This window comes from Caretta caretta, chromosome 3 (assembly GCF_965140235.1).
Source record: "Caretta caretta isolate rCarCar2 chromosome 3, rCarCar1.hap1, whole genome shotgun sequence".
NCBI lineage: Eukaryota > Metazoa > Chordata > Testudines > Cheloniidae > Caretta > Caretta caretta.
The window spans coordinates 69435378-69449944 of record NC_134208.1 but is presented as its reverse complement, the minus strand read 5'-3'; the positions used below and the strand labels follow the sequence as shown (position 1 = coordinate 69449944).

General features: G+C 43.0%; 2 protein-coding genes across 2 annotated transcripts in view; both read right to left on the bottom strand.

Moving 5' to 3' along the window:
- Positions 1-10967, bottom strand: part of PM20D2 (peptidase M20 domain containing 2) — a 38445-nt gene extending 27478 nt beyond the window's left edge. Inside the window, exons 1-4 of the mRNA XM_048845032.2 lie at positions 10417-10967; positions 9599-9747; positions 4210-4352; positions 1605-1759 (exon numbers count right to left, since the gene is read on the bottom strand). Coding sequence (XP_048700989.1) covers positions 1605-1759; positions 4210-4352; positions 9599-9747; positions 10417-10869 — 900 coding nt within the window. The 5' untranslated portion in view covers positions 10870-10967. The remainder of the gene's footprint in view (positions 1-1604; positions 1760-4209; positions 4353-9598; positions 9748-10416) is intronic.
- Positions 10968-12186: 1219 nt separating this feature from the next.
- Positions 12187-14139, bottom strand: LOC142071405 (uncharacterized). Its single transcript, XM_075126190.1, has 2 exons — positions 13399-14139; positions 12187-12810 (listed from the first exon to the last, which is right to left on the bottom strand). The coding sequence occupies exons 1-2, from the start codon at positions 13979-13981 to the stop codon at positions 12269-12271; spliced, it is 1125 nt and encodes a 374-aa protein (XP_074982291.1). The 5' UTR covers positions 13982-14139; the 3' UTR covers positions 12187-12268.
- Between the last annotated feature and the right edge of the window lie 428 nt (positions 14140-14567).

The window sequence follows — 14567 nt, the reverse complement described above, 5'->3', positions numbered from 1 at the left end:
GTGGGTCTGCAAATACAGGAGAATCATGTATCCTGTATCTGAATGTTCACAAGAGCAGCACAGATCTCTGTGTGCTCCACGCTTCTGTCTGAGATGGCAGACACTAAGAAGTGCTGAGCAAATTTGTGGCACTTTTTTTTTAAGGCGCAAAAATTATGGGAAATGGATGGCAATATGAGATGGAGAAAGTTGCATACTGGGAACTTGACCCCTAATTCCCAGGAGATCTCTGTGCAACTAATTTCTACCCCACAACACACTGAGAAAGTTTCCCAAAAGGCATTGCCCTGAACGGCAGCATACTGGGATATCTATCTTCACTTTTCATCAATACAAGCAAGCCTGCTGAGTACACACAGCACGGACACAAGCAACCAAATAAGTATATCACTTGAGCAGGTACAAAGATTTAGCAACTATACATTTTCTGTCGACCAAAGTTTGTAGTGTAGACATGGCCTAAATAGGCTTGTTTCCTCTTTATAATATTGCCTCAACAGATCCCCCATTGTAAGTTCAGTAGAACTTCAGAGTTACAAACACCAGAGTTATAAACTGACCAGTCAACTACACGCCTCATCTGGAACCAGAAATACACAATCAGGCAGCGCTGTGTTAAATGTAAACTACTAAAAATTAAAGGGAAAGCAGCATTTTTCTTCTGCATAGTAAAGTTTCAAAGCTGTATTAAGTCAATGTTCGGTTGTAACTCGAAACCCATAACGTTTTGTTCAGTTATGAACATTTCAGAGTTATGAACAACCTCCATTCCTGAGGCGTTTATAACTGAGGTTCTACTGTAACTAGCAAGCTGGGCTGCAAGTCATTAGATAGATCACTAAAGACTCAATCGGTTTGATTTCTCCCATGCCTAATTCTGTCCAGATAATAACAGCCCTTTTTAACATCCACAGTAGGGTTCTGGGTGAAGCTAGATTGCCATGTGGTTTGGAAAAAAGACACAGGCAAGGAAGCCAGAGAAATGGCTTTGGTCAGAGTTTACACTGAGGCCTTGCTGATTTACCTTCATTATAAACTAGCCTTATTGAAATTCTTCTCTAACTGGAGCAAAGGCCAGTAGGGAAAGCAATTTTCATTAAGAGCCTTCCATGAATTTTAACTTGGTCCTCACTAACTCACTCACCATGTATTGAGGCTACAAATTAATTAGCCCCTTTACAACACAACACACACACGTTTCTGTCACAGCAATATGGCAGACAGCCACTAGCTATACTTTAAACTACAGTCTCAGAAGTTAGAGATAAATTGCAAGATGTCCTGACTTGGTCAAGACCGATACAATTTTTTTTTTAAAACCTGAGTGAACTATTGGGAACACTTTTACTTATGGCATAAGACTGGGGAAAGCTTCAGTTGAAAAATCTAGAATATTTAGAATTGTAGCAACTAAATATTTCTCCTCACCAACAAAATCTTTTTCAGCACATAGTAGAGTAGCGGATTAGTACTTAGAGATCTAAATTTTAGGTTGCTTTAAAAAAGGTAAGGGTGATACAAACCATATAAATGAAGACTTAGGCTCCCATTTTGGCCTAACTTCAAAATGATAAAAATAAATGAATCAGCTCTAGAATTCTTACTTTGCATTCTGTGGCCACAGCTGCTGCTTTGAAGCAATTTTCAGCTCTCTCTGTCAGAATGGCAAGGTCCTTCAGTGAAGGGGCACGCAAGTAAAACTCTAGTTCAGTGTAAGAAGGGATGATATTAGGTTTCACGCCACCATTTTTTATTATACCTACAGAAGAGAAGAGCCCAATTATTGAATGTTGCAAAGGATCAAGCCATCTTACTTACTGTCTTATGAAGCTCCTCATTTATAGCTGCACACATAAAACAAAAGTATTAGAAATAAGGCATCAGCTGAGCACTAAGTACTGAGAATAACCATTTAAAAAACTTTGAATTTGGACCCAATTACTTCCCCTTGCAGTCTGCGCAATAGAAAGGAGTATCATGTGTACAAGGTGGGTGAGGCAATATCTTTTATTGGACCAACTTCAGCTGAAAAGAGAGAAGCTTTCACAACATATCATGTATACAGGCTTCTTAGGTTGGTATCACTGCATTCTTTTGGAGACAACTCAGTTATTCACCTTGAGTTCATACACACAAAAAAAAGGCAAAAGTAGCATTTACAGTTCTCCCCTGCTATTCACCGCAAACATTCTAAACTGCGAAAATCTTGACAATGCTGGGACAACAAGAGAAATTAAATGAATGAATATGTGACAGAAGTTCACAGATCAAAACGTAAGCACTTAGTTTAAATATAGCCAAGTACTTCTCCAGAGTTTAAGTTACAAAAGCATACGTCTTGATTTTCACATTCCTCATGGTTACAGCCATACTGGTAGTGTTAAGTTAAACTTTTTAAAAATAGTATCCTTACCTATGTTACAAAGACCGCCTTGGATTCAAAAACTCTAGGGGTTTTTGAAAGTTTACTTATCATTTATGCCATGTGTTGCTATTTTGCTTTGCTAGTTTGAACAATGAAGAAAAGATCAGTTGGCTTCCCGTCAACTTCAGGTTCTCCTGTTTTAGCACACTGACAAGTTTAAATTAGTCATTGCAAAGTAATTGGCATTTGCTGCAACAAAGAAAGCAAACTCGCTAGTATCCTCATTGACTCTGGCCATTCTTTGGAAACATCTCCATTGATTTTAAATTTTGTAAAATCTTATTTTCTTACAAAGCCTAATTTGAGCCAAGTTTGAACAGAAAATGTTCCTTCAAACAAATGGATACCAGTCCATCATGTCCAGATATGGGAACGGAAAAAGCCAGCTAACGAATAAAGTTATTTCTTGTTATATGTTCTACACAACTTACTCAGCAACACATTAGATTTCTTCTCTCCACAACAGATAGCTATCTTTTGTTATCATAACTTCAGTGGGAAGAGACCTGTTGCTAGTGTTCCCATACCATACCTGCCAGTTAATATAGCTGGCATGATTAAGACTCCAACCAAAGCTAAGAAATCACCTTGTGTTAGTACACTTGAATTCAAGGGCCGTTCAAAATATTGTGAGCACTACCAATTGCTTACTGTAACTGGCACCTGGCAGGGTAGGGCTATCAAGAGGCAAATGTGAACAAGATCCTGTAGTCTCAATACACAGAAATACTGATTCAGAATGCGAAAGTCCTGAAAGATATGGCAACCAAATGCTACATAAGCTAAAGTAGAAGAGGAGAGCACTGCATGCAATGGTGGCAGAGGCTTTGAGATAAGAATAATGGATGGATGCCAGCAAAAGTTATTTTGCTCAAACAAGGAATTGGCAAGTGGGCAGTCAAGCAGATTTGTGCAATGCACACACTACAATACGTAGTTTTCCAAAGAAAGAAAGCACAGGAGAAAACTGCTTAAAGATGTGCTATAACACATTAACAAAACTGGAAAGAGTCAAAGAACAAAATACTGATTTTCCTAGTACTTTTGGCAAGCTAGCAACATTTGGGGAAGAAAAATAAGCCTGCCTGGAATCCTAGCCTTACTCTTCTCCCCCACCAAAAAAGTTAATCTTTCAAAGTATTGCTGAAGGGAGGTCTCAAGATATACTTCAGTTTGACATTAATCAGAGGCCTAAAATATATATTTTAATACTAGAGGATAGTTTAGGACATTCATTTTACAAGTTCAGGTTCCTTGGAAGGTTATTAGCTGTTGCCTCAACTAAGTGACAAGATCCTTAAACCTTTATCAAGGGAAGCTTTTATTGCTCATGTTACATCTTGTTCCAGCTGGTCAAGTTTCCCTAAAAACGTTGTTTCCAGTTTACAAAGCAGTTGTATGGCTATAGTCATACCAATAGAGCATCTTCACCATTAGTGTCTTGATTCTTAGACAAGTTTGGCAGTTAAGTGCTACATTCGGTTTGTGTAAATATTAAATCTGTATTAATATACTAAGTGTCTCATTTGTGTAAATGTAGAGGAAAAATGCTTATGACTTTAGACCATACTGCCCTCCTATTGGTCTGCATTCAACAGTTTATACTAAATGTTGATGGTACCATAGAAGTTCCCTTAGAAAGGTATTTGGATGAAAAATGTAATTATTTCAAATTACTTTTCCAGTTAAATGTAACAATGCAATATTTAGGATTTTTTTCAGTCAGTATCCAAACAGCCAGAAGTCTTACTTGGTGGACATAAGATTGAATGAAGCTCTCTCACCATGAACTCTCCAGGTTGGTTTCATTTGCTGTCTTAAAACTGACAGATTGTTGTATGCAAGAACAGCAGCGTCTAATGCATTTATTCCTTCCCAAGGATAAGCAGCAGCATGAGAAGCTTTTCCATAGTATTTCACAGTCACACTAGGAAATAAAAGCCATGACTTATTTGTTTTTTGTCCACTTTTAAAAACTAAAATCAAAGTCCCTTTGGATTCACTCAACAATGATTAAAATTTTATATCAATGTTTTTGAAGCATATGATTAAGCTGTGATTTACCAGGCCCTAAACTGTCGGGAAGCTAAACACCTTTAACCACCAACGCATAGATCCTGAAAGAGATTTAGAAATTAAGTTTGTCCTTTCCCTCCCCAAACTCTGCCAACACTCTAAAGTTGAAAACAAAATAGAAAATGCACTATATACATTTAAAAAGGTTAAGAACAGATCTGTAGTAAAAATAGCTATATCCTGCTATATAAATTATTGCCATCCACTTCTTGCCAGCAAGAGTCCTACTATGCACCTAACCATTTAATAATAGAAGCCAGGGTATGGGCTAGCATAAAGCCTCTTTTACCTCCTCCTCAGAAATTGGTAGCGTCTCTAGGGCAGAGGTAAGATGAGCCAGAGAAGAAAATAGATTTGAAGCAGGATGAAACTACATAGAAAACGGTTAAAAGGAAGTCCATTGCAATTTTTTGTGCTTCCCCTCTTCTATATGTGATTTATAAGAATATGCAGTCAGAGGAGGATGATAGATGTTTGAAATTCAGATAAGTAGATAAAAAGTTGTCTACACACCATTAAGGCAGATTTCAACAGGATTAACATGTCTACACTGCAATCAAAAAGGTGTGATTGTACCTTTAATCTAGCTAGCATAACTAAAAATAGCAGGGAAGCCACTGCAGCTGCATCACCACTAATATTTTTATCCATTCTAGCTAGAGTAAAGCTAGCATAGGTATGCCTACTTGAGCTGCAATCACACCAACTGCAGTGTAGACATAGCCAAAGAGGTCCAGGTGCTGGTTGCCAACATGGACAGCAATTAGATGCATTGTACAAATAGCATAATTTACTCTGAAGTTCCTTATTGACAATATCAAATCTATACCTTTAAGTTCTTGCCTATCTGCAATCAGTATCAACATTTTTCCTTAGCAAGAACTCATCATGTTTTGAAAACAAACTCCTTAAGGCTATTGAAGCTTTAAATTAAATGTATTCCCAGAGCAAAAAAACACAACCCTCTGTAAATTAAAGAAAAACCATGAAATTTAGACATTCACAAAATTCAGAGTAAGGGTTAAGATAAAGAAAACACTTGTCCATGGGATAGAATTTGTAAAGTGACTGAACTGTTAGCAGCCTATTTCCCTTTTACATTTGTTTTCATTCAAATCTTGATGTCTGAAGTCTTATATTTGGAGAAGATACTACTTGCAGATGAAACACTGAACACATGCACCATTAAACATGTGCACCAGATTATTGGTTTTTATAATTTGCACCACATGCAAGGTATGGCACTATGATGCTTTGCTAATACCCCTTTGTTCTTTGTGTGCGCTTCCTAGAGCTCCATTATCTGGGCCTAAGAGGTTTAGAATAACAAGACAAGTTCACTGTTTAATGACACTTGTCAATTGGTGGCACATAAAATAATCTTCAGCATGCTATCAGTAGAGCATGTGCTGAATGTATAGTCACAAAGACTACTAAAATCAATATAACCATTGTATACTTCAGAGTACGGTATTCTAATGATCACTAACGAAATGTGTTTTATTGACGAGTAAGTTTCTGGTTTGGCAATATAGAAGGTCATAGATAAGGGATTCAAATTACCTTAACTTTGCCCTTTAGTGATCAGATTATCACTAAGCAGCAAAATTCATTTGGGTGCATCAACTGCAGCCTTTCATACTTGCAAATGTTTAGGATTATTATAAATTTAATCTTAACGGATTTGTTTTAATACAATGTTCAAGGAAGCAAATCTGAAACTTGGAGCAAGAATCTATGGAACCTGGTACAGAATGGAAGCCTGTTGAAGTAATGGACAAAAAGATTACTTGAAGTCAGTTATAGGATACATCTGGCCCAGGTGCTTATGACCTAAACCTCTTACCCAAGGGCACAGATTCTGGAGAGCTTCCTGACCTCTTCCTACCACATAAATGTGGCAAATAGTAAGTTCCTAGATTTTCCATTATCCAGTAATCCCCCACTGCAATGGAACTTTATTGCCTTAGAGAAGTGAAAGTTTGGCTCAGGTACCAGGGAAAGGATATTGACAGTTTTCCCTAGAGATATTGTTGGCACCAACTTGAGAATAATTGAAGGAATGTACAGGGAATAGAGCCACAAGATTAGCGGTGGAGGGGAAAAGGGGCAGAGAAGATACCAAGAGTGGGTTAAGAACTCTGGCTGTCAGCCAATAGCTGGTATTAGGCAAGAAACAACAGTTCATGGGGTAGTTTGAGAAGGGGGTTGCATACCCACAAACAGGAAGAGGAGAGGTTTGTTTTGGGTTTTTTGTATTTTTCAGCTAAAGCTGATGTCCTCACCAGTCATGTATGTCCCAAATCTGCTGGAGCCAGACCACCCCATTCTGAGGTTTCGAGTTAACAAGAAAACCAAAAACCAAAAAACAACCCACAAACACCTTCTTGAGTATTCCCTCCCCACAACTCAGTAATGGAGTATGAACTAAATCTCACCAACATTTTTGGATGTACATCATTGAAGTTTCCAGGACAATCCATTTGAAATAAGACATGGCAAAGACACAAAACAGTCTTTAAGGAGGTGATTATCAGATACTTTGTATAAATTCAGTGTAAGGAAAAAATTATAACTTGTGGCCAGAAGACATTAGCCGAAATGTAAGTTAGCTTTGAAGATCCTTGGGGCTAGTGATGGCAGAAAAGAAGCCTCAAATATGGAGGTGAATGCACCTCTAGTGTCTTAAAATAAAACCTGCACTGTTACAAGCCCCAAACATACATCCCATCTTCCTCCCTCCCGCCTGACTCCAATTCCACAAATTATACCCTAGCCTTTAGAAATGCAGAAGCCTAGCACAAAAGTTATTCAGTTCAAATGATTGGGTAGTTTTTGCAAGGCTGTAAAACTGTGCAACCTGAACTTCAAAATGAAGCCAATCCATACCATAAGCATTCTGGGGCAAAAGAGACCATTTAGTTTAACAACCTATCAGCTTCCTAAAGAGCCTTTTAACAAATATTTATTCAGTTATTCAAACTTATTGACAGCCTTTCATTCAAGGCAAACATTAAGCCTCAACAATCCTATCATCGTTTTCCAAATACATGAACTGAAGTGAATGAGCATAGATGTGACTTTTGCAATGGATAGCTGGGAATAGAGCCCAGATCTATTGACTGTCTATCCTATGCTCGAACCACTAGTTCAAAGATCCCAAAACTGGTCCACAGGAGGACTTAGTGATGGTAAACAGGGAGCACACCATGTTTCACGGTGCTTGCTGTCTTTCTGGTTTCTACCCAATGGAAAAGTGGAAGGGGAGAGGAAGTTAAGAGCAAAAAGTAGTGTGCACAGTTTTTCAAAGTAAAAGCACATATAACTCTAAAGGCAACAATATAGACTTTCCCAACATTACTTTTCCATGCAGATTCTGTTGTTGCCACAGGAATGTAATACAACCTTGCCTAGAAGATGAGATTTTTCACAAGAATCTGACAAAGTGATCCATGCTGTGACAGCTTGAGAACTCCCCCTCCCCCACAGCACTAGACAGTTCACTTCAGAACAGAGAACCAGATCCTTTTTGTTCAACAATACAAAACTAAGAATGAGGTGATTAAGGAGGAGGCGAGTGGACAAGAATTGGAAGTCTATTAAATGAAAGTCTGTCAAAAGAAACCATAAGATTTATAAGTTATACATTTACATTAATGAAGTTTCAGGTATAGGAAGCAGTTAACATTTGCAGAAACATACTACTGACTACAGTCTAGGATCAAATAAGCCTTAAATATTTGTAGAGGAAATAATAAGTTTGAGAAAATACAGACTGCAAAATCTTGGGCACAGGCTACTCTATTTTACTTCGGGAGGATGGGTCCTTGAGATGAAAAGGGCAGGTTACAATCAGTCCCAGAGACACAGATGAAGGAGGAAAAAACCTCAGAGACCAAAGACTAGTTAAATCTTCTGCTTGAGAGAGAAAACAATGTCTTTTCAGAGATACTAACCTAGAGGCAGGCACTGCCAAGTTAATGTGAATTTGAAATCACACACTTTCATTACTTTGTTATGAAACCTGGAAAGCTGTGCACTCATATAGGATGTAAGTAAATTTACTTGAAGAGGACAGATTATTTCTGGTGAATTACATAACAACTTTTATTTAAGCAAATCTTCAAGATTAATTTGAAGCAGAAGTGGGACAAACTGGTTGGCTACCAACAGGGTAAATGGAGAAAAACAATTTTTACAGCTTGCTCTTGAATCCTTGGATAGTACCTGTATATAAAGCCATGAAACATGGGTTCTTCAAGAAAAAAGCATTTCACGCTCTTGAAATTAGTGGCAATGTTGTTTTATACCAACTAGCTTTCATTCTGCTTTAGAATAGAGAGCAAAGTCATCTCCAATTCAAGAGTCTGAACATTTCCCCCCTTCCAATTAAGGCTAACAGTGCTTCAGTTCGAACACTATTGTATCTATCATTGTGGATGGAAACAATCATACTTTGGAAAATATTTACTTTTTAATTTTACTTAATTAACTTTAGAAGGCTTTAAGATGCATGAAAATGTTTGTTTTGGGATATTTTAAAAGAATCAGTCCAAGGGAGAATAAAGAATTTCAGGAAATTGAAAAATATACAGCTTGCACAAAAAGACTGCATCTTTGAGCAATAAAATACAGCAAATGTCTAAGAGAGAATTTTGTGGGACCAACATGGACAAATATTTTCCCAGAAAGCATAATATGCTATATAACAATGCATTATTTCTAACTCTGAATTTCTGAATTGCAGAGTCAGGATTTGTGTTGGCTTCCTTAACTAAGCATGACATATCTAAGTTTTATCAATTAAATGAAATACCACTTGCTACCCTGACTAGATACTAACTCTAAAATTCTTGTAACAAAAAACATAACAGATGCAGGCCTGAACATTACATTTTAGAAGAACACAAGAACTGGGTTTCAGTGCTCAGTACTGAGTACATCAACTTTCTCATGAACTGACTACATATTATATATGAGGAATACCAGTGATTACCAGACTCCAAGTTTAACCACTTTAAAAGCAGGTCTCCCTTTGCTGAAAAGGTTCTGATGTACAGAAAGCAGAAAAAAAAGTCTTTCATACACCTTACTTACTCATGCTCAGCCACATCAGGAAAATAAGCAGCATCATCTTGTGCTGGATGGGCCATAAAAACAACATCCAGATCATCAAAAGCACCAGCTTCTATGAGATCTATTTTTCCGCCTCCACCTTCTTCTGCAGGAGTCCCCAGCACTGTGATCTAGAAGAGAAGGTTAGGGGTCAGCAAAATTTTCAACAACCTGATTTTGTTGTACACAGTTGTGCTGTACATGCTGGCCCCAGAATGTTATAGAGACAAGGTGGATGAGGTAATATCTTTTATTAGACCAACTTCTGTTGGTGAGAGAGACAATATTTCATGTTTACACAAACCAGTGGAGGGGGCCTGTATCATCCCTGCCCTGTAACCTGGGGTGTTTTGCAATGCCCTGCTGCTGTAGCCTCCAACCCTGACGGCTCACAAATAGCCACTACCTTGCAGTATAACAAAGGCTGGTGAGAACCAGGGTGTCAGTGGCAGGCTGCAGTTACATACACACACTCTTTAAGAAGAGCTCCCCGTATCTCCCTCGCCCACAAGAAGCCAGTCCAATAAAAGACCTTACCTCGCCCACCTTGTCTCTCTAAACACACCTGACTGGCACAAAAATAAACCCCACGGGGATGGGCGAGGGAATTACTGAGCAGACATGCTGGAGACCCAGGCTTCTTGGTGTCTTTGATGGCCAGGAAGAGCAAGCTAAGGTTGGAAAATGAGAGGCTGTATTGGGCAGCAACGGGATGGGGACCAAATTGGGCCAGCTCCCCTCATTCCCCGGGCAGGTTCCCCCTGGAGCGACGGATCGCCCACCTCCCCGCCGGCTCTCACCTTCACTGCGGCGGGAGGCGGCTGGGGCAGACTTTCCAGGGCGCCCTTCACGCCCAGGGCCGCAGCGGCCCCCACCTCGGCGATGAGGTTGTGGCCGCAGGCGTGTCCGATCCCGGGCAGCGCATCGTACTCGCACAGGAAGCCCAAGTGCAGCGGCCGCGGGGCCGGGGCGGCGGGGCCCCACTCGGCCCGGAAGGCCGTGTCCAGCTTGTAGTGCGGCTGCACAGCCCAGGCGGCCCCCGGCAGCTCGGCGCAGGCGAAGAAGCGGGTCATGGCGCCGTGCGCCTGGTGCTCTTCGTAGGCCAGCTCGGGGCGGCTCCAGATCTCTCGGCTCAGGGCGCTCAGCCGCCCGGCGCTCAGCTCGATGCACTCCGCCGCCCGCTGCTTCAGCTTCCCCAGCGCTGCCGGGGACAGGGCGGCGGGGCCGCTCCGCGCCGGCTCCTGCGGCCCCATGGCGCCGCCGCGAGGGGTGGACGGCTCGGAAACGGCCGCCGCGAGCCCGGCCGGAGTCTGCCCTGCCCGGAGCGTTACCGGCCGCGCGCTCCACGCCACTGGCTCTCTCTGAGCGCAGCGGCGCGCGCCGCCTCGCAAATATCTCCCCTTCCGCCCGCGGAGCTTGCTGGGAAATGTACCTCTCCCTCCCCCGAGGGAGCGCCTGACACTTCGCGGCTGGATTTCAAAAGTGACGGGAGGAGGGGCCTGCAGTGACTGGATAGCCTGAGTGACAGGTGCACGGTCCGATGCCACATCGAGGAGAGGCAGAGGGCGGGGCTTCCCCCACAGCTTTCTATCTCTGACCCCAATACCCAATACCTGTGCTGTGGGGTACTGAAGGGGCGGGGGGAGGGGAAGCTGCGGCACCTAAGGGTGGGTGATGGATTTCCCTCCCCGATGCCGTGGCCTCAGCTCCTTGGCCTAAGATGGTCAGTGGGAATTCCTGAGTCTGGGGAGGTTCTGTGACCTGGGTTCCAGGGGCGTCAGACTCCATGGTCACAATGGTCCAGGCTGTCCATTCGTCCGGATTTAAACCCCTGGTTCTGCTAGACCAACCTTTGTCCCCTGGCTGGGGCAGAGATACCACTGGAGGTGGTTTTGTCTGGTATGAGGGAGACCTCATAATGCAAACTCCACCCCCACCAGCGTGACCTCTCACACACCACGTATATAACAACCTTGTACGTATCTGGAGACTGTGATCATATCCCCCTCTCGGTCTTACCTTCTTTATGCTAAGTTCCCAATTCTTTCAACCTTTCCTTAAAAATCATGTTTTCTTAACCTCTTATTCCTTATGACCTTTCCTTAAAAATCATATTTGGACGTTTAAAGGCGCGCTGGCGCAGTTTACTGACTCGCTTAGACCTCAGCGAAACCAATATTCCCACTGTTATTACTGCTTGCTGTGTGCTCCACAATATCTGTGAGAGTAAGGGGGAGACGTTTATGGCGGGGTGGGAGGTTGAGGCAAATCGCCTGGCTGCTGGTTACGCGCAGCCAGACACCAGGGCGGTTAGAAGAGCACAGGAGGGCGCTGTACGCATCAGAGAAGCTTTGAAAACCAGTTTCATGACTGGCCAGGCTACGGTGTGAAAGTTCTGTTTGTTTCTCCTTGATGAAACCCCCCGCCCCTTGGTTCACTCTACTTCCCTGTAAGCTAACCACCCGCCCCTCCTCCCTTCAATCACCGCTTGCAGAGCCAATAAAGTCATTGTTGCTTCACATTCATGCATTCTTTATTCATTCATCACACAAATAGGGGGATGACTACCAAGGTAGCCCAGGCGGGGTGGTGGAGGAGGGAAGGAAAATGCCACACAGCACTTTAAGCACAGCACTTTAAAAGTTTACAACTTTAAAATTTATTGAATGACAGCCTTCTTTTTTTTGGGCAATCCTCTGTGGTGGAGTGGCTGGTTGGCCGGAGGCCCCCCCACCGCGTTCTTGGGCATCTGGGTGTGGAGGCTATGGAACTTGGGGAGGAGGGCGGTTGGTTACAGAGGGGCTGCAGTGGCAGTCTGTGCTCCAGCTGCCTTTGCTGCAGCTCAACCATACACTGGAGCATACTGGTTTGGTCCTGCAGCAGCCTCAGCATTGAATCCTGCCTCCTCTCATCACGCTGCCGCCACATTTGAGCTTCAGCCCTGTCTTCAGCCCGCCACTTACTCTCTTCAGCCCGCCACTTACTCTCTTCAGCCCGCCACCTCTCCTCCCGGTCATTTTGTGCTTTCCTGCACTCTGACATTATTTGCCTCCACGCATTCGTCTGTGCTCTGTCAGTGTGGGAGGACAGCATGAGCTCGGAGAACATTTCATCGCGAGTGCGTTTTTTTTTCTTTCTAAGCTTCACTAGCCTCTGGGAAGGAGAAGATCCTGTGATCATTGAAACACATGCAGCTGGTGGAGAAAAAAAAAGGGACAGCGGTATTTAAAAAGACACATTTTATAAAACAGTGGCTACACTCTTTCAGGGTAAACCTTGCTGTTAACATTACATACATAGCACATGTGCTTTCGTTACAAGGTCGCATTTTGCCTCCTCCCACCGCGTGACTACCCCCTCAACCTTCCCCCCTCCCTGTGGCTAACAGCGGGGAACATTTCTGTTTAGCCACAGGCAAACAGCCCAGCAGGAATGGGCTCCTCTGAGTGTCCCCTGAAGAAAAACACTCTATTTCAACCAGGTGACCATGAATTATATCTCACTCTCCTGAGGATAACACAGAGAGATAAAGAACGGATGTTGTTTGAATGCCAGCAAACATACACTGCAATGCTTTGTTCTACAATGATTCCTGAGTACGTGTTACTGGCCTGGAGTGGTAAAGTGTCCTACCATGAAGGACGCAATAAGGCTGCCCTCCCCAGAAACCTTTTGCAAAGGCTTTAGGACTACATCTAGGAGAACCGCAAATGCCAGGGCAAAGTAATCCTTTCACATGCTTGCTTTTAAACCATGTATAGTATTTTAAAAGGTACACTCACCAGAGGTCCCTTCTCCGCCTGCTGGGTCCAGGAGGCAGCCTTGGGTGGGTTCGGGGGGTACTGGCTCCAGGTCTAGGGTGAGAAACAGTTCCTGGCTGTCGGGAAAACCGGTTTCTCCGCTTGCTTGCTGTGAGCTATCTACAACCTCCTCCTCCTCCTCATCTTCTTCGTCCCCAAACCCTGCTTCCGTATTGCCTCCATCTCCATTGAAGGAGTCAAACAACACGGCTGGGGTAGTGGTGGCTGAACCCCCTAAAATGGCATGCAGCTCATCATAGAAGTGGCATGTTTGGGGCTCTGACCCAGAGCGGCTGTTCGCCTCTCTGGTTTTCTGGTAGGCTTGCCTCAGCTCCTTCAGTTTCACGCGGCACTGCTTCGGGTCCCTGTTATGGCCTCTGTCCTTCATGCCCTGGGAGATTCTCACAAAGGTTTTGGCATTTCGAAAACTGGAACGGAGTTCTGATAGCACGGATTCCTCTCCCCAAACAGCGATCAGATCCCGTACCTCCCGTTCGGTCCATGCTGGAGCTCTTTTGCGATTCTGGGACTCCATCATGGTCACCTGTGCTGATGAGCTCTGCATGGTCACCTGCAGCTTGCCACGCTGGCCAAACAGGAAATGAGATTCAAAAGTTCGCGGTTCTTTTCCTGTCTACCTGGCCAGTGCATCTGAGTTGAGAGTGCTGTCCAGAGCGGTCATAATGGAGCACTCTGGGATAGCTCCCAGAGGCCAATACCATCGAATTGTGTCCATAGTACCCCAAATTCGAGCCGGCAACGTCGATTTAAGCGCTAATCCACTTGTCGGGGTGGAGTAAGGAAATCGATTTTAAGAGCCCTTTAAGTCAAAATAAAGGGCTTCATTGTGTGGACGGGTGCAGGTTTACATCGATTTAACGCTGCTAAATTCGACCTAAAGTCCTAGTGTAGACCAGGGCTATGTTTGGTGCCCCAAACTAGACATAGTGCTCTAGCTGAGGTTTTATCAGTGCTAAATGGAGCTCAAAAATTAACTCCTGTGTCTCACATATGACACTCTGGTTAACATATATCCCAGAATGGCATTTGCCTTTTTTACAACAGCATCACATTGTTGATTCATATTCAATTTGTGATTCACTATAACCCCCTGATCCTTTTCTGCAGTCCTGGTGTCTAGCCAGTTATTC

Coding starts and splice junctions, on each gene's coding strand:
- LOC142071405 (XM_075126190.1), bottom strand. CDS start 13,981: ATGCAGAGCTCATCAGCACAGGTGACCATGATGGAGTCCCAGAATCGC. Junction 12,811..13,398: donor AGGCGGAGAAGGGACCTCTG/GTGAGTGTACCT, acceptor TTTCTCCACCAG/CTGCATGTGTTTCAATGATC.